Source organism: Dicentrarchus labrax, unplaced genomic scaffold, assembly GCF_905237075.1.
Source record: "Dicentrarchus labrax unplaced genomic scaffold, dlabrax2021, whole genome shotgun sequence".
NCBI classification, from domain to species: domain Eukaryota; kingdom Metazoa; phylum Chordata; class Actinopteri; family Moronidae; genus Dicentrarchus; species Dicentrarchus labrax.
This window is the reverse complement of record NW_026136711.1, coordinates 16,269,564-16,289,803: the sequence shown is the minus strand read 5'-3', so window position 1 is coordinate 16,289,803 and position 20,240 is coordinate 16,269,564. Positions and strand designations below refer to the sequence as shown.

At 38.5% G+C, this 20,240-nt stretch overlaps 1 protein-coding gene across 4 annotated transcripts in view; it reads right to left on the bottom strand.

The window, feature by feature from the left end:
* cpne5b (copine Vb) overlaps nucleotides 1-20,240 on the bottom strand; it is a 116,908-nt gene that overhangs the window by 61,038 nt on the left and 35,630 nt on the right. For 3 of the 4 annotated variants that reach the window (XM_051413875.1, XM_051413872.1, XM_051413874.1), the window contains exons 5-8: nucleotides 19,953-20,056; nucleotides 17,729-17,768; nucleotides 16,833-16,847; nucleotides 14,945-15,021 (exon numbers count right to left, since the gene is read on the bottom strand). In XM_051413875.1, coding sequence (XP_051269835.1) covers nucleotides 14,945-15,021; nucleotides 16,833-16,847; nucleotides 17,729-17,768; nucleotides 19,953-20,056 — 236 coding nt within the window. The remainder of the gene's footprint in view (nucleotides 1-14,944; nucleotides 15,022-16,832; nucleotides 16,848-17,728; nucleotides 17,769-19,952; nucleotides 20,057-20,240) is intronic. The other variant, XM_051413873.1, reaches the window with a different exon arrangement.

Sequence of the window (20,240 nt, the reverse complement as noted above, 5' to 3'; positions counted from 1 at the left end):
ATGGTTGCAGCATGCTTTAGAGCAGTGGTTCTTTTTTCAATAATGTACCCCCTTTGAAATATTTTTTCAGCCAAGTAACCCCCATCAAGCGCAAAATATTTTGGTAGGAGAAAAAAAAGCCTATATAAAGGGGATTTATTAAAATACAGGCCTGTAACTATAAAAGCACAATGCCTTGGAGTGTTGCACCCCATTAAAACATATTCTTCCTGACACTGACGGTATTTTGTTGGCTCTATTTCTGCTTTTCTTTCCACTACTTTCTCCGTGTTTTAACAGCAAATCCATTTTCTTGATTTCCGTCTGTAATTCAATATGGAAACTGGCTTCCTGCTCACAGTGACCAAACATAATTGCTTTTCTTCATCTTCTTCTACTGTGAGGTTTTACGCCAGGTGAAATTTAATGGCAGTTAACAGCTGTACTGTTTATAGTATAATTAGTTTAGGAATTATGCATAACTGATATTTTTTTAAAAAGCTCAAGTATCCCCTGCAGTACTCCAAAGTGCCCCCCAGGTACCCTCATTTGAGAAACACTACATAAGAGCATATAAACACAGCATATAATTTCATACACCTCTTGGTCTTGTGTTTTTCAAGAACTCTTGAAAGAAAGGCTTAGTATCTCTCTTACAAGAGCCCCATGCATGTCGTTCGACATGCGGAGAATGCCAATTAAAGCTTCACAGACGATGGGCAATAGGTCTTATATAGTCTTTTCTTTCAAAACAGAGTACTACTGAAAAAGTGAGTTTTGAAAGCCTGATATCTCAGCATCTGATTAATCAACAACTGATATGACTTTACTTTGTCAACTTACTGTCAATTCTTTTATTGTAATTTGTACAAGTCGTTACAGAGACATGTAGACATCTAGTGACTTGCTAACAAATTTGCCTTAAATCTAACCATGTGCTCTGATTGCAAAGAGCTACCTGTTGCCCCCTTTCCCCCTCATCAAAGATCTGCTGCAGCCCTATTCAGTATAGACCTCCAAGAAGACAGAGGCAGCTTCAGAAAAAACACCAGCTTCCCATCAGCCGAGACCTTAAAGAGAGACAGATTGAGCGGAGTGGAAGGAGAGGGGAAGAGATTAGGTACTCAAGCGGAAAAGAAGCCCGCTAGTAGTAATTACGCTCTTGGCCATTACTCTTTTCTGACCACTGAAATCCCCCCAAGGTAATAAGTCTTATTCCTCATATTTACAGTATGATCTTTGTCTCGAGGGGAACCTACTTCTGCTGTGCAGTTATTCCCAGAACAGACATTACTCTTGTGACAGCGACCCAGGCCACCAATAAAGGTTTCCCCAGAGAGCGAGCAATGCGCTGCCATTGGATCCAGTGGAATGTAGTCTAATCTGAGAGGCAGTCACGAGTGTGTCAGCGTGTGTGAGGGTGAGAGAGAGAGAAAGAGAGAGATACAGGGTGAGAGAATGAAAGATAGAAGAAAACAAAGAGGGATAGGTGAGGGGATTGTGTTTAGAAGCTATGAATAGCCACTCACAGTCTGAGCAGAGGAGATCTAGTGCATTTGTTTGTGATGATTGTGTGTGTGTGTGTGTGTGTGTGTGTGTGTTTGTACGCATGTGTTAGCAGACAGAAGTCTCTTTGTGAAAGTGATGCCATTGGAGAGACTTGATTTATCACTCTGTGTTAGAGAAAGAAAGAAGCAGAGAGGGAGGTGGTATGACAGCTTTATCAGTCCACTGTTCCAGACCTCCATTAGCACACCATGCCAAAAGAGGAAAACACAGATGGATGTATGTGAGTGTGTGTGTGTGTGTGTGTGTGTGTGTGTGTGTGTGTGTGTGTGTGTGTGTGTGTGTTTGGATGAATCCTTACAGATGGGATTATATTGTCCACATAGTGGTACTCACATTTGCTTATCTTGTATTCCTGCTTGGAGTTAAATCTGATATGTCTTTCTTTTTGTCTTATATTTTGTCTACTGGTAACAGGGGAGTCAGTGGTGTGTGCATATGTGAACTTTAGCTTTCTAGAGCAATGGCTCTCAAACTGGGGCCGACAGGGGTCCTTGAGTGGGTTGTAGGGCTTCCACAGCAAAAGGAGAAATATAATATTTTAACTTTTATCAAATTCTTTGTAAGTTTAACAACAAGGAAAGTAATAAGGTTGGGAAGTTTGATTGATTATAATATATAGTGATTCTAGTTTGATCAAAAAGTCATTGACTTTGAAGACTCAGCCCTCATACTCAGAGTGGATTACTTAAGACAAAATCCTCTCAAATGGGGGGTTGTGGTCTGATGTACAGTAAATATATATTGCGGAGGTCCTTAACATGAAAAAGTTTGGGAACGCCTGTTATGTAGTCAAGTACTTGGGCGGCGTTCCACCTTGCCTTAAAAACAGACTCAATTACTGTTTCCTTTCACATCATTCATGCTAGGAGTAGCCACACATTTTCCACTAGGATCAAAGAAATATATTGACTTAACTTCTTTTTTTTCCCCTTTTAAGGGAACTTACATGTACAGCTGTGTTGTGTTGTGTCTTTCAGGCATTATTCTGTCACTACTTCCCATGAATGAAGCCAGATAGCTCTGACTGGTCAGCTGGGCACAACACAAGACCTTCATGAATTGATGAACAAATCTAAGATGTGGGCCACATCAGAGGTCCTAAAGTTCCGGACCTGAACCAGGCTAAGTAATACCAGCTATTCATAAATGAATTAATACGTTTGTGTGTAACATCTTTTTAAGTTCTTAGTGACTACGAGCTTGTTTGAATGTATTGACTTGAGGTTGAAATTACGTTGCTCATTTTGAGTTTTATTTTGTAAAAAACCTTCCCAGTTTACATCATTATTAAACAGAGTCAGATCAGATATGTCGACCATATTCCATGTTAACCCTTACTTTCTTAGTATATGCAGCCAAGCTAGTTTTGTCAATCATACCTGGCAGCCGGTGTAAATATTGAGTAGCAACTAATATCTTAACTAACTAACTTGTGTGATCACTTCCTATAAACTAGGTCCAGTCACTATGGTAACACTAATCTCAAAGCATATGACTAGCATTAAACAACACCAGATATCTGGACTTTGAAACTGCACCTGCACCTGTTACAAGCCAAATAATTCAACCAAAAAGGCAGCCAAAAACATAAAATCCAAGGTTCACAAAGCTGAAAACTAAATTCTGATAAACAGAACAAAATGTCACTTTTTTCGAGAGGAGCCAAAAATACACAAGAGCCTTATCACACAAAAATGTCACCCAGGGAAAGACGCCAACAGGAGCTGTTACAGCAGGCAATTTTTTTCAGGGCCTGTGTTCGTGGGCATCTGCATATCCTAGATAGGTAATGATGAGGCACAGTGGAGCACGGCTCACTCAAAGCCGGGTTTAGAAATAGCTGGTAGCCATACCAACAGAAAGAGATGTGTGGTTTATGACAGATGAGGTGAGGGGGGAATAGAGAGAGCAGAGATGAGAAGCAGAGAATGGAAAAAGATGAGTATAAAGAAATAGAGCCTGTCAGACAGACACACCTGGCCTGCAGAGAGAATCAAATTGTTCAATTTTTAAACCTGCTGGAGAAGTCGGGACAGATAAGGTGAATGAAAATCCTACTCCCCAACAGCTATCACTAGGCTACTCTTGAGCAAGGCACTCAAGTCCCAACTACCTAGCAGGGCAGCTCAGTGGCTAATAGTCGAGGAGTATGATTTAGATGGATGACTCACAGGTGTCAGTGTATATTACTGCATCTGTATGAATAATGAAGCAGTATTCTGCTGACAAAGGCATCTCTCCCACAGACAGACAGAAGTCTCAGAAACTCACAACTTCTACTGTAGATCAGAATCTAAATCTTACAGAGGCAAGCCTGCAGTGTGCCCTCTAAGAACGCACAAATCAATTGTGTTAAACTGGGAAAGAAGCCAGCAGAATCCCTTATTCAGACTAGTGTAAGTGAATCTCAAGCCCAAACCTTAAGTTAAAATTAGGTCTGAGAGATGTGAAGAGCACAGAGAGGAGAGGAGCCAACCTTCAATGATGAAAATTATTTCAGGAGTAAAAGGATCAATGTAGGACCAGGGTCATGACAATAAAATAGAAAAATATAAACAGTGGTACAAATGCAGTATGGTGTCACAACAAAAGTGCTTATCTGTATATTTAATATTAAGGCTCGGGTTCTGATTAGGGTCGCAACAGTGTGAGAATTTCATGGTACGATAACTGTCTCGGAAAATATCACAATTTCATGGTATTACACTATTATTATCATTATTATTTTTTATCAGTTATAATTCGTTTTTTGATTGAACAAACACTTTATGTTAATTTTACAAAATAAAAATAAATTTTTTTAAAGGTGCAGTATGTAACATTTAGGAGGATCTATTCTGAGAAATGGATGGAATGTAAAACTATGTTTTCAGTAGTGAATAATCACCTGAATATAGTAATCGTTATGTTTTTGTTACTACAGACACCACAGGTCACCTTCCATAGAGTCTGCCATGTTGAACAGCCATGTTTCTACAGTAGCCCAGAGGGGACAAATCAAACACTGGCACTAGATAGGGGCATTCATTCATTCATTCTAGTTTTACATCTGTCGTAGTTTCTGCTTCCTCTGCACACTGGAGCTTTTATAACAATAATACAGTATAATTCAATACCATAGATTAGAGTGTGTATGATAACCATCAGTACCATACTGCTACAACCTGAGTTCTGATGCATTTCCTCTTATAAGTTTTTCTTCTCTGACCACATGAACTCAAATACATCGTCAACACATGCAACACCACTACACTGGGGGACTTAGGCATGGCTGGAGGCCATATTTGCTGCCTCCACTCCCAGTGTGGCTTCTCAGCAGTTCAGGATGTTGCACATTTCCCAATTATCTCAGCAGCCCACAGTTTAGCACTCAAAATATGTGATAGTTACATGTATTTTTGTTGTGCAATTTCATAGGTCATTTAAGCTATTTCAATGTAAATGGTGAGGAAAAATATTTTGATAGCATGTGGGTTTAAAACAGAAAGATTATGTAAAAACCCACAGAAACACTACTTGCCTTGTGTTTTTTTGCAGAAGGTGAGGTTGGTAAAGCTTACTGCAACTGCAAATAATATCATACATGTTGAAAGCATTTTAAGCAGAATTTAGGCAAGACTTGGACTTAACAGTCATATTTAAACACCAACACTAAGGATGAATAAGAATGATAATAGAAGTTCTTTCAGTATATAGAGCTAATCTTAAAGTCTGGACTCAATCTTATATTGAGTGTTATCCAATCACGCAGATAGTATTTGTTTTATGTGCCAAGATTTTAAGATATTTACCTCTGAAACTTGTGCTACAACCAACAGAGGCAATGATGAACTTCAGCCCAAACAACTCAGGTGATAGTTTGTGGTTCTCAAAGCACTGAGAAATTACATTTGACATGTGCCGTTAAGTTTCATTGGAGCTACTTTCTACCAAAGAATCAATCCCAATGAAAACCAGGCCAGCTAGGCCTGTGATTTGAGAGTAAGATTTGAATGGTGCTATCAATTTGTCTCGTAAACCCCCAGCCCGAGTTGGAAAGTGTAAATCTCGCAGCTATCTCGTTACATTTCACCGAGACACACCCCCTTTTGGTCGTAATTTCAGCCGTCCAGCTCTAAACGAGGACGAACGTACGATCCGCAAACAAAGATGGCAGCGCCCATGTTGAGATGTATTTTCTTTGTATTTGTACTACGTTGGTCGTTTTAATGTCGATTTTAAATGCTCCTACACACTTGTTTACATTGCTGCTTTTTGTACCATTTAAATGAAAGAGAGTGTGCTGTTTTGCAGATGATCTTTAATCTCTGAAAGGGCGACACTGGGCTATCTATAACAGTTAACTGTATAACCATTGACAGCAATAATCCCACTACACTCTGTAAATGGAATGATAAAAAGTTATTGAGGTGCAGATATCCTACAGTATCTGTCACTTCCTCCAAGAGTGGCTGGGGCCAACTGAGACGGAGAGGCTATGGTGTCAGACTTGGTTTGTTATCATACCCAGCTGGCTGTCTTGCCTCTGCACATCTCTTGTAATCTACACTAAATTTCAGGGAATTTCTGAATGCTAAAAGGCCAATGATTCTCCAACACACCTCCACCTCAGTGCCCTCTTCCAACCTCTATCTGGTGTCTTCTCTGTTTTTAATGATGACTCCACTTTCCACTGTAGTACTAATTCAGCTTCATTGCATCTCCCTCTCTTCCGCGGTTCATAATAACATGGTACTCTACATCTGTACACCTCTCTTCTACATTATGAAACATGGCAATCATACTCTGCATTGACCCAAGGGTTACATCTATTGTCTGAACCAGCAGTGTTACATGGTCTTTGATAAAATATAGCCCACAATTAGTGGATACTGCAGTACCATTTCAGTGGAATATCTTTCATAAACGACACTGATAACTTGAACTTAAACAAGCTACAACCATAGTACATATATAGCTGTAGTGGCCGGCTGTAGATAGTCAGGGAAAAGCAAACATGCAGTCTTGAATGTTTGAGTGATGCTGTCAGGAAAGACTGAAGTGAATGACAACAATTCTCCTCTGGTTGCTTGTCTATCTTCAGTGTGCCCCTGAGTGAGCCATTTATCCCCATCTGCTATGGAGTTGCTCCCTGGGCTCAGGTAGAAAACTGTGGTGTTGGTGATGGTCAGCTTCAGGAGGCTAACTGTGCAGGTGCAGAAAAAGACTATGTATACACAGTCAAACAACCTAGAATAAATAAAAGCAATAAAAACGCAATATTCTCCCTTTTTAAATTGCTCCGCTCATAGTTTCATCTTTTTTTATTATTTTTTATTGTCTTTGCTGAGGATTTGAGGCTGGTGGTTAAGCTGGGCTGCTTGATAGGTTAGGCAGATGTGTAATGTCTTTTCAACATGTGATAAGAACTGTCTCCTTCCTTGCTGTATGACAGCATGTGGTTTTGTAGCTTATTTTTGACTGTCGTGTTGTTGTTTTTTTAGGCAGCTTTTTGTGATGAAGAGTTTAAAAGTATTGTTCAAAGCGGGTTTGAGCAATTGAAGAGAAAAGATTAAATATGACCCAATTGGAGTTCTACAACCACACTGGCATCATTGTGAAGCTATATTTAGGTACAGCAGTACTTTGAGCAAAAAACCCTAACATGCTGATGTTTTGCAGGTATACTGATATACAAACTAAGATAGTGAACATGGTAATGTTCACTATCTTAGTTGGCGTGTTGGCATGTTACCATTTGCTAATTAGCACTAATCACAAAGTTATGGAGCCATTATTGTAGCAAAACTATTTACCAATGTGAGTGGAGAGTAACTAATCTATCTCAATCTATGTGTCAGATTTGTGAATGTGTAAAAAAATCTACAAATCTGTAATTAGATTTGCAAATGTATTGAGATTTGAGATGTGTAGACAAATCTGTAAATGCAAACATACACCGATCAGTCATAACATTGTGACCACTGAGAGGTGAAGTGAATAACACTGATTATCTGGTTATCATTGCACCTCTCAGTGAGTGGGATATATTAGACAGCAAGTGAACATTTTGATGTGTTAGAAGCAGGAAAAATGGGCATTATGAGGATTTGAGCGACTTTGACAAGGGCCAAATTGTGATGGCTAGACGACTGGGTCAGAACATCTCCAGAACTGCAGCTCTTGTGGGGTGTTCCCGGTCTGCTGGTGAACCAGAGACAGGGTCATGTGCAGTCAAGGCTCACTGAAGCACGTGGGGAGCGAAGGTTGGCCAGTATGGTCCAATCCAACAGAAAAGCTACTGTAGCTCAGACTGCTGAAAAAGGTGTCAAAACATTGCAGTTTGTTGGTATGGGGCTGCAAAACATTATTACCACCAGGGTGCCCAGATGGTCATAATGTTATGTCTGACCGGTGTACATATTATTGGCTGTAAAGTCTATTTGCTCCAAGAGCTTGAAATACGGACAATTCATCTGTTACAACTCAGGCAGGAATCCCAATTTACACGTAACTTTTGCAGGGATATGCAAATGCATACACATTCACAAATCTCAGTGCATATTTACAGATTCTTTTGATTACCCACACACAGACTGATATACAGTTACACTCTCCACACACATTTGTAAATAGTTTTGCTACAATAATGGCTCCATACAAAGTGCTGTATAGATGGGGCTGGTGAGAACATCTTTAGTTTCACAGGTATTTGGCCATAAACCAGAATATTGGACAAATTAAAACGTTTGTCTGAAAAGTCAGGGGATCAAGATGAATCAACAGCTCTGAATCTAAACCAGAATAAATAATAGATAAGAAAAATAGGTAAATGGCCAAATTCTTTAATGCATAGAGGGTAGTCCATAATATGCATGGATTTTAATTAAGATGGTAAATTAACCGGTAGTCAAATTGTTTGCACTGAGACCTTTTCTCCAACATTATCAGCAAAACTGCAATTGGCAAATTTGCTGTTTCCTGCGATGACAGGCTTTTTTTTACTGCCAACGCAGTAAAAACTTAAGGATCCTTTGCACAATTAATTTCCCACTTGTGTAAACATTTTGTTCAATCATACTAGAACAGAACAGCAGCAGCATGTTAAATTAGCTAGTGGGATGTTTGGATAACTCCAAGCCGTACTTGAAATATATGGTAATATAACAGGCCATATTTTTCTCTCACAGTGAGATACTGTTTACTCTAAACACAGGAAAATTTTTCGGTCTCTTTTCATCTCTGAGACACATATGCACTCACACATACACTGTATACTGTACATAAAGTTTTAGAACCTACACAAAGGCACCCTTAATGAACTAATATGTAATGCATATCATTATTGGATGCATTTTCTCTCAGTGTGTATGTTGGATTGGCAAAGGCCACAAAAAGCTCCATACCATCCATTCTTACACTTAGCTTTATGGACAGCTGTGGCCATTAATAGCAATCATACTGCAATATCGTTAATTCATAACATATATGTCTGTTGACCCTCATCAGCTGTGATTTTTCAATCAACATCAAAGGCTAGGAAAATAAGACAAAAATGAAAAGGACAGAAAAAGTGTCCAAGAACAGTTAAAGCAGACTAATTCAAATAATAATAACAAAATTGAGCTCACAAAAGCAATCAATTAAAATTAGGCTGATAAATCCTGCTTGGATTCGCAGATCATAGCATGCAAAAAAAAATCTCACGTGCACACCCACAGTTGAACATGCTAACAACTGAGAAGAATAATTTTGCACATTACATTACATCTCTTACTAATTTATGAAGTATGCATAAGCTGCACACATTTTCTCTGCACACTGTTATTATACTGCACATCTGGCCACGGATGTAAATTAAAGTCCATGCTTTGGTTCTTCATTAATATGGGACACTAGTTTATACACATCAATAATATTATAATAAAGAGGAAAACCATTTGGAATTATGTAACACGTGTAGCATTCACTTTTTTCAAGATTTCAAGATTTCCAAAGTATTTAATAGCAAAGTAAACAAACGGCACGTGTGTAGCTAGCATCGTCACTGAACTCTCAGTTTAAATTATTTTTGTATGTAAATATAAATGACAAGAGAATTTTAATCTCTTTAATGAAATATGCAATTGAGGCCTGTGGCAAGAGAGGACTGTGAAATCTGAAGCAAGCATAAAAGAGCAGAGCGCCTTTGATGTTCAGATGAAACAAATGTCTTGTTTGGCGGAAGCGCTCTATTTTTCTCTGTTTCTTTCTCTCTATCTATCACACACATATTCTTTTCACACACAAATACACACACTCTATGAATTAGTTTCATTAACATTTTAGGAAGTGGAGGAGTCACGTGTTATAAATGAAAGTGCATCATATTATCATTAGACAACACTCTGGTTGTGTCTGTATGTACTGGAGTTTTGATGAAATGTCAGTATCATTTTCATGGCAGACATTTTGACTTGTCACTGCAGGAAAAACACACCTTTAATAACATAACTTTAATATTTACTCAGTGACCCACTAAACCTTCCTGGCAGCATGCAAGTGTTCTGAAACTGGAACACCTACTGTAAATACAATAATCATTATAATTACTTTATTACATCTGTGCCGTTTCTGCTTTGACATGGAAAAATATTTGCCACAGAAAAGGTCTGAGATTCTAACCCTCGTCTAAGGTTCTGTTGTCTTTCAGCTGGAATTAAATGGGCCGACAATAAAGATATGAACTTCCTAAATGTATTACTGACCAGAGTCTGCACAATCAATTGTGGTAAATTATATCTCGACATCCTTTTTGAGTCTAACAAACACGCTACATTAAATTAATAAGTGTTAATTATTATTACCTTACACTACACCTGCTGAGTGAATGAGATGGTAGTTGATGTTGCCAGGGAAACAGTCCTTACCTGCTGACACTCAGACGTTGTTTACAGAGCACAGACGTATTTTTAAGTATTAATACGGATACATTGCAGATTTTCTCTGTGACTATTAAGGTAAAATCAGGCCCATGCATGTCCTTGTGGAAAGCAATATAAATTACAAAGAGCTTCACAAAGACCCTGTCCACATGACAACACACAATTGTTCAACTTCATATTTATCTTTCCCAGTGTTACCTGTTCGTTCCAAGCACTGTGCTAGTGATCAGTTAGTGAATTAGGTTGTCCTACAATAGATTTTCAGTCTCTGTGTGTCTTTGAATATTTGAAAATCACAACTTGGGATGAGTCTGAGTAGCCGAGAGTCTGATCCAAAGGATGTCATATGGTTGGTTCACTTTTTCAAAGGCACACTGATCTGTTATTTATAACTTTATGACAGCAAATGACTCTGAGCATGCTTACAGTATTCTGTTTTCATAGTCATGAATGCATATATGCACACACACATTCTGGCATCAGCACCAAATTATTCTGAGCTGACTCTGGTGTTGTTTGTATGGCTTTGTGTGTTTCCTGTGTGCTTGAATGGCCTCAAAGGGAATCTGTAAATAACACAGAGCAGTAAACAAAGACTGACAAGAGCCTTTGAGGCCATGCAATCTGATACATTCATTACTAGTCAGTGTTAATTACTATGTGCCTTACAATACAATTCAGCCTTCTTTGTGATACCAGAGTACACAAATGGACAAGTAGCTGCAAAATCAATCAACATGGAGGCCTCTGCTGACATCAAGACCCCTGGGCTGTGCAACTATTTTGGCACTGAGACAAAAGCTTCTCCGGCATCCGATACAAAATAAAGGGCTGCAAAACTATGGGGGAAATTCTTTAGTATCCCATGCCAGGGCAGAGCAAGAAAGATTCATGGTGGATGAATGTTTGAATACCTCATGCAATGTTTACTGCATTCATGGTAAACAATTTTTACTTACTTCTGCTTCTTCACCTCACTCTAATGCTTCTTTTTGCTATTTCCTGGCGACTTGTGTTGTCCGTCTGTGTACAATCAGACAAGCAATTATGGGTTGTTTAAGTGCCATCATTGTCTGTGTTTCTGTCTCTGTCTGGATGTCCATGTGCGTCAAGCACACAACCACTCTCTGAATGGTCATTGATCTCACCTTTTCTCTTCCTCTTTCTCTCAATCTCTCTTTACCTTTAGGAGCCTATTTTTCCATAATTAAAATCACAACGGCTGCTGCCTAATTAAACAAGCACTAATTTCAGGAAGATTAAAGCCATTACAATTAGCCAGAGAACAGAGAACAAGAATGAAATACACTCTTATGCATTCAAATGCCATTTAAAGAAGGAACAAGATTTATGAAATCAATTAGTGTCTGTGTGTGTGTGTGTGTGTGTGTGTGTGATGAGGCCAAGAGAAAAGCAAAGAGAAAAGGGGGATCTCAAGTCAAGGTTGTTGTGTTTTTGTGATATATTGTATACATTTATGTAGGAGGGTGTAGTCAGAGAGACAGTTGAACAGCCTAATGCTGCCAAACATCCCTTCACTCACTTCTTAGACAAATATTTATTCCGTCTTATGTCTTGTGTGTGCAGGTGAAAAGAGAAGCAGAGGACCAGTTGAGACAGACATGAAAAACAAACACATGGTCTAAAACATTCTTCCATTGGCTCAGCACAGCTTAAGACAAATGTCTTGACATTTTCAAGCAATGAAACATGAATCACTCTTCATTTCCACTGAAACACGAAAACAAACTCCACTGGGTAGCATATCTACCAGGGCAATGCATCACTTTGTGTTTGTGTGTTTTCTTGCTGCTCCACCTCAGTAATTCTCCCCCCAAAAAGGTAAAACCAAGCCGCAGCACAACCTCCCCAGTATAACTCAGAAAGTTGCTGATCAACAGTTTTACTCAAGTACACATAAACCTCCACTCCTGAATGTGATCACACTGGAGGTTATTATCTGACAGTGTTTGAATTTGAGGAAATTGCTCATCCTATCACATATTCATTGAACTGTCATGTAAGAGCACAGAATGGAACTGATCAAATTCATGAATGGGTCAAAACTAAAAAAGTTTCACTCTATGATCAGTCATTAACAGCCATAAAAATTAATACCATGTCAAACTAATTGATGTACTGTTTGCATGCTAAACCCATAGTTATGCTAGTTTGGTGACTGTTCACCATGTCAAAGAAAGGCTTGTCCTACATGCACGCCATTCAGTGAAAATAGCAAAAGCCAAAATGTTTAGTTGCAGAGGTTTCCACCATGAAGAGAGCTTTATTTCTGCAGCCTTTAAAGAAAGATTAAAGGCCACCATAAGAATACAATTTGGCAAGCAGTTGTTTTATCTCTCAGCCGCAGAGTGTCTCAAATTAAAAATGAACAATTTGGCAAGAGCTCTATTTTCTTTCCTAACCATGCTATATTAATTCTCAGTTAAAAAAATAACTGGTTTGATATTAAACTTGTAATAACATTATTAAGGTTTACGCTCTCAATATAGAGGCTTAAGGCGCACTTATATTTGCACTGCTACTCTTCCCCTTAAGTAAGCAAGATCAAAAGTACATGCACTATGAAAACACACACACAGTGTTTCTGCAACTGTGTCATTATCAGGGGTGTGCTGTAGAGAGAGAGACAGATTTTTGGTGTTCTTCATGTGCACTTTTGCCAATATACAACATTCCTAATGCATCATCTCAGGCATCCCTGATGATGAGCAAGTCAAAACAAAAGATTTGAAGCCCGAAACATGCTGCGGTATCTGCCAATATCATTAGTATGCTATATGTGTTATGTAAAAACAACATGTTTCGGAAACCTGTTGCAAACCAAATACTTAAACAAGTTGGGTGTTGGCACAATCCCACTGAGAATCATCCAAATTTGGTGGTGATTTTTTCAGAAAAACTGAAGAATTGTATTGATTTATAGGTTAAGAAAATGTCCCTTGTTTTTATACCACATAAACAATGCACAAACCTGTTGGGTTACCTAAACATGAATTGTAACAAAGCTAAAAACAAGGCTTTATTTCTTAGCTCATGAAAAGTTGATGTTTCCGATATATATGGTTTTCGGTTGTTCACCAACACTAGTGCATGGCAATAACATCTCATGTCACTGAATATCAGTATTCAAATATTCCCTCTTAATGTTCTCCAAGTTATATCCAGAGCTAAGATCCAGAAGGCAACATTTAAATTACTTCACCTGAATTACACAAGAGCCCAGCGGACTGATAATGATGGATGATAGATGTATAAAGACAGATTACAGGATAACCCATTAACACTACATTTTCCCCAGCCAGTGTGAAAGCACAAGCTGAGGAGACGAGCAGTAATTTGGGTAATTTTGCTCCACACTTCACCCTTTTCTTTAATGACAATAATTATCTGTAGAAAACATCTGTAGGATGTGTTGTCTCCCCCTCCCTTCCTCTCCTTCTTTGTCTGATCAATGTCTTTTCCTCTCAAGTCTTGCTAAATCACATGTGTCTCCTATTCGTCCTCCTCCTCCTGCCATTTCACTTGTTAACAGTCACACTCTGTCTGTGCTCCTAACTCTCTCGGTTTTATGTCCTCTCCTTTATACTCCACCAAATGCCATTTTCTGTCCAATTCTAAAAAAATCTCAGTGCAAATGAAGTTCATAAACTGTATACCCGAGAATGAGTATACCTGGTCATTGTATTTTAGTCCAAAGCATTTTGTTGCTGCCCTTGGGTCACATTTGAAAAAAAAAAAAAAAAACACACATAATGTACCACTGCTATGCTGATGACGAATTGAATTAGATATGTGCTTGTCAGAAGTCCATCACTGGATGTGCAATAATTTCCTGCATTTGAATGGACACAAGGCCGAAATGTTACTTGTTGGTCCAGCTACATTAGATTTTTTACAGATTCAAATAACCTTGATGGCTGTACAATTTCTCAGACCCATACAGAAAAAAATCCAGGCACATCCAAGTACATCACACAAACTGCCTTCTTTCACCACGGTAAATTAGCCGAAATAACCTACTATTGTACATTTAGGAGGCAATCTGTGTTTATACTTTCAAATCCAGGCTGAACAAATTTTTTTTTTTTTTTCTGTTTACTATGATCCCTCCGATTTTCAATGGCTGGATCCTAAGTCACTGACTGTCCTTGACATGTAGCTACCATAAGCCTGTTAAGGTTATACTATCCCCATTAATGAAATTACCAACCTCGACTTTTTTGTAATATTAACTTATTACCTGTGAATGTGTGTACTTTTACATTTAATATTGTATGTTTTGTTTAATGTTGTTTTTCCCTCTAACTTGTAAAGTGTACAGAGACTGAGTTATGTGCACTTTAAATAGACTAAAGTTGAAGATCTTAAGTCCCCTCTTAGCACAGTATGGACAGTCTGCACAGTATTCCTAAATCACATTTTGAGTCATTTGTACTTTGGCAGTGGGAAAACTAGCCGAAACTCCTACTTACCCCAGTGGTTTCTCCAGTCGACTGGCTGGTGATCCAACAATCTCCCCAAGAGTACAGAACGTCTGACCCAAAAAGTCCTGGAAGGAAGGAAGGAAGGAAAGAAAGAAAGAAAGAAAGAAAGAAAGAAAGAAAGAAAGAAAGAAAGAAAGAAAGAAAGAAAGAAATGCCAGTTCTTGGTGCAACATCTTTGGTTGGAAAAATAGGATAAGTCACTGATTGTGGTGGTGTCACATGAACCCTATTTAATATTAAGCTTGTAGACTACAAAAGGCAATTCTTGATGGCTGATAGCTGTGGAACAGAAATAGTGTTCTCTTTTTGCTTAAAGAGACCATTACTGTGCTGTTATCAACAACGTGACATTATATCCAGTTTTGGTTTGAAATGTAAAGCAAATTTTGTTGAACTAAATTTAAATGATGCCACAATTTAACCATGAAGACTATATATGCATGGTAAGCATGGTTCAATCCAGTGGTTCCCAACAGGTCTAGCCTCAAGGCCTGAATTTTCCCTCAGACATCAGGTGATGGTCCACAAGTACAGTAGACCAACTTGACTCTCATTCAGTTTATTTTCATCAACCCATTCCACCTGTCCTGTGGATTCAAAGCCAGGAGCTTCTTGCTGTGAGGAGATCACTGTGCAGCCCCTTTTTCACAAAATTAAAACTTAATTACAACTGGGGCTTCAGGCTCAATGAAACAAGAGCATTGCGGTAAGAGAGTGCCAAAGAATAAAAGCATTGTGATTACAACTAATTCAGGCTTATTCAGGCTACTAAAATGATATTTACTGCATACAATGGCAGAGAGTGCAGACCACTGCCAAGGCCAGTAGTCAAGTCTTCTATGCAAATCTGTACACCATTCACTTTAAAACAGGTTTGTCCATGTGTGAAAAATACAGTTCATTTTGCCATAGGCACCGAAAAATCATTTGTGTTTTATGAAAACTTTCATGAAAATTGGGCCAGTCGTTTTTCAGCAATGCTGCTGACAGACGAACAAACAAACCCACAAATGGCACAGAAAACATAACCTCCTTGGCGTATGTAACCATAATTTCACCTAAACACAATTCTAACCAGAGGCATGCACTATTCAAAGGGGGAACAAACTTCAACTTTTGTTTGTTTTGTTATTTTTTTGGACAAAGTTGAGCAATTAATCAATAAATAATTGCGACCTACTCAGAACAGACCCCACTTGTGGACCACCCACCCTTTGGGTACCACTGGTTTAATGAATTGTGGAGGATAACACACAAATGGGAGAAGATGGAAGGATTTAAGGCACCATGAACAATGACAAGAAACAACTCAGAAACAGTGTAGGGCATTAATGTAGAGCATTTTTGGAGACTGAGTGACTAGTTTCAGTCATAATCATTTCTTTAACCAATCAAAGTCCTTCAGTATCACACAGCATTGATCGGGTACATTAAACAGGACTGATCAGAAAATGATTGTGTGCGTTCAGTTTCAACAAAACCTATTTTTGAACTTGGATTGCAAGGATGTGGGACAATCCAAACCAAAGACTCCTTAACTTTGGCTTTGGCAGACAGGGCACACTAAATAATTCAACATCGGGTTATCATGTGTTTCATTTCACTGAGTCTCTGGTCTGTTAAGCTCACTGATCACACTCTACTATTTTAAGGAAGAGCTTGAAAAATGTCATCATCTTCATCATGTTACAAAAAATGTTACAAAGACATAATGACTGAATGTTTTTCTTCATATTGTGCAGACTGCACGATAGGTTGGCTCGGCTCTCAGTTTCTTGTTCTGATCAGTGACACCATCCTTCCTTGTGAGAAAAGGATCATTAATGTGAGACAGCAGCCATGCAGTTTTAGAAGTGAGAGAGATGCTGGGACCTACGTTGAGTTCTGCGGGCTTCCAGAAAGGTTGGGCAGCAGCAGCAACAACAACAACAATGACAGTAACAACAACAACAGAGCACATCATATACCAAGACACAACACTATACCAAATACCTAGCACTCCTAGCACTGCTCAAGAGGGCGAAGTGAGAGTGGAAAGACAGCATGCTGTTTCTAAAGTAAAACCTCGAGCACTCAGGTGGAATTAAAGCTAGAGATGAAAAAATGCAAACCCCAGTCATCCAAATACATCAAATAATCAACAAATCTGATTATTTTCAACTATTGTCAATGCTTTCTGTCACCATAGTTTCCAGTTTATGGGGGAAAAAATCAATTCATTTTTTACTAGTGAAACAAATCATGTAATACACTGATTAAAATGGAAACTAATGGATAAAAGCATTGCATAATCAAAGCGTTTCTACATGAGTTTATAGCAAGTTATTGCACAATGCCTACTACTAGAACAAATAAGACTTAGTCACAGACATATAGAGATAGAAATTGCACATTTATAGCACAATTACGGCATGGATAATTCCAGTTAAAGTCTAAAAACAAAGACATTGAATAATGAGTAAAAAAAAACATTTGTATTTGGATACTTCTCTAATCAGGCAATAAAAAGGGTTTGCTTTATTTCACCTAGGATAAACCATGAAGCAGGCCACACCAAAATCAAAAAACACAGAAACAGAAAAACATAAACATTGCCATGGTTAGACCACTGATAAAAAGAGTTAGGCCAATCTCAAATCACTCTGAACACCATATTCCATCAAGCAATATTAACTTTTTCCATTTTCAGAGCCATTCAAGCCCATAATTCAGATTTTACTCAAGACTGGCCTCCATTTATCTGTGGCTCAAGGTTAAAATATATGCACTCACATGTTTGGACAGGTCTGGGCTTTTGGAGTCAACATCGTACCTGAAAGGGAACAAAATGAAAGCAGCAAAGCCATTTTACTTCAAAAACTGTAGAGAAAATGCTTATCCAAGTTAGAACATTTGGACTTATAGGCTTTTAAAGGCAAGATTTAAAATGAATCCTGGTAGGTTTGTCATCACTGGGAGCAAAAATTAATAAACCACACTTATTTCATTTTTAGCTTTTCAGAGGGAAAAGAAAAGAAAATAATACAATATTTTAATTTGCTAAATTTAAAACAACAGTATCTAAAGAGATCAAAAAAGACAAAGGTCATCATGTGTGGAAAATTCAGAATGATAAAAAGAGGAAAGGATCACATCTTGTCAGATGTTACTATATGTGGGACAGAGTAATTGGCCAAGGGTTCAGCGAGACCTATTCTGCTCTTCCATAATAATGAGTGGTGGCCCTGGTCTGATTTGCATGTGAATATAAAGCTATGAAAGTGAGGGAAATGGAGCATATGTGATGTGCCAAGATTAAACATCTGATGAAACGACAGATCTTGTTCGCTTGGAGATTAATCAGGCACAAATAGACGGAAATTAACTAACATTATGAGTAAAAGCACATGAGAACATTTTGCTGATAAGCTGCACACACTATTGTTTGGGTTTCTGTCACTATTAATTGAATGAAACGATTAATCAACTGATCAAAAGTTGCCAAATTGCATCTGATTTTATATATATTTAGCCTATATTAATTTATTAACTGTTTGAATAAAACTGGGACTAGATTTAATGAAAATGAAAATCACCTTTATGTTGTAAAACTTATCATGAGGTCAGTTGACTGTTTGCTAAGCCCCACTGACTCTTTGCCTGGGACATGTAGCTTTAGCCCAGTCTCTTAGAACAATATTCTGTACATAGCCATCAAGTGCATAAGAGCCCTTCATGGAAGTTGTCATTTTTGAAACATGCTGAAGATGGAGTTTTCACCAAACTCATGGTGTTTTAGCATCAGCGTTAGCATTATTAAACTACTAACAGCTGATAAAATATGCTAGCAACAGCAGTCTTTTCAACCAACTTAACCCTGCTTTTATTTACCTCTCTGTAAAACCAAAGAAAACAATTACTGCGCGAGAAGAGAAAGCTTGACAGGCTTGATAGTAACTAAGGGGGGCCCACAATCCCCCCACAAAATAACATAGTTATGACATGTCTCTTGCCTTTCGAAATAACAACTTACTACTGCAGGTAGTTTACTACAGCCCTACTACTGTAGGTAGTAGGGCTGCACAATATGGTCAGTTGCGATTATTATGACAGATCATTTTTGTTTTACAATTTTCATTTTCAGTGGAATACAGTTAAAATCATGATGATGTACCAAAGAAACAAATTTGTGGGTCGGGCATCTCTACAGCACTATACAGTACTTCATTATAATGCTGTTCTGTCACACATTTTGTATTTATCAGAAAATTGCAGCTTCTGCAATTTAAATATTGCACTTGGCCATTTCAATTACCCTAACCCTGGCCTTTGAAACCAGTCTGACATAGTGTCCAAACCATCCAATGAGAGCAATGGTGTTCGGTACATAATGCACACTGGCCTCAGAGGACTTTTTCCCATAAGCTTACACTGTGAAAGATAACCTATAACATTTGGAAAGTCTAGAAGAGCCAGAAGATTAAATCGTCCCCATTCAAGTTAGTGGAGGGTTTAAACTGTCAGTTCACAGCTCGGCCACGCTTGGCCAGCGGAAGTCCTTAGTGTGCATGCTCTATAGGCCCCGCAATGCAGGGTAATGTTATAGAACTTGTTGGTGTCATGCGCCACTGAGCAGTTTTCATGGGAATGAATAGAGCCCCGCCTCCAACGCTGTTCACTTCTTCCTTAAAACATCCATGGTAGTATGCTAGTTAGTTAAGCTAATGCTTATGGAGTTATTTTATTTCTTACACTTTTGCACTTGCACCACAAAACTTGGGGTTTTGTAAAGAATAAAAAAAGAGACAACACCCTTGCTTGACGGGCCCGCTGTGTATAGTAACGGTTGCTAAGCTATGATTGGGCGGTGGCACGGTTTACCGAACCACCAATTTCTTCAGACTGCAAATGCAAGGCTCTCAATCAGCACAGAACAGAAAAATACATCACAGTGAAGTAGGACAGAGGGCAGGAGAGAAGATACCATGATTATACGACTTCAAAGGAAATCACTCACAAGTCAAAGCGAAGGTTCTGCTTCTCCTCAAAAAAGTAGTCCAAGATGTACTTTCGAACAAAGTCAGGGTTTAGGGTGTTGTCTATCACCTCTGTTCTGCCAAACTGGAAAGAGAAAGACAGATGAAGGTCAGGAGGAGAGTAACATGATGAAAGGAAGTGCAAGACAACAAATCACCAAATATTGTTGGTGTCTTCTTGCACTTTGTCGTTGTTTTCGCTACTTTCTCCTCCTTCTCACACTCCCACTTATTACACATGCATACACATACATTTGCAGAGGCCTGAT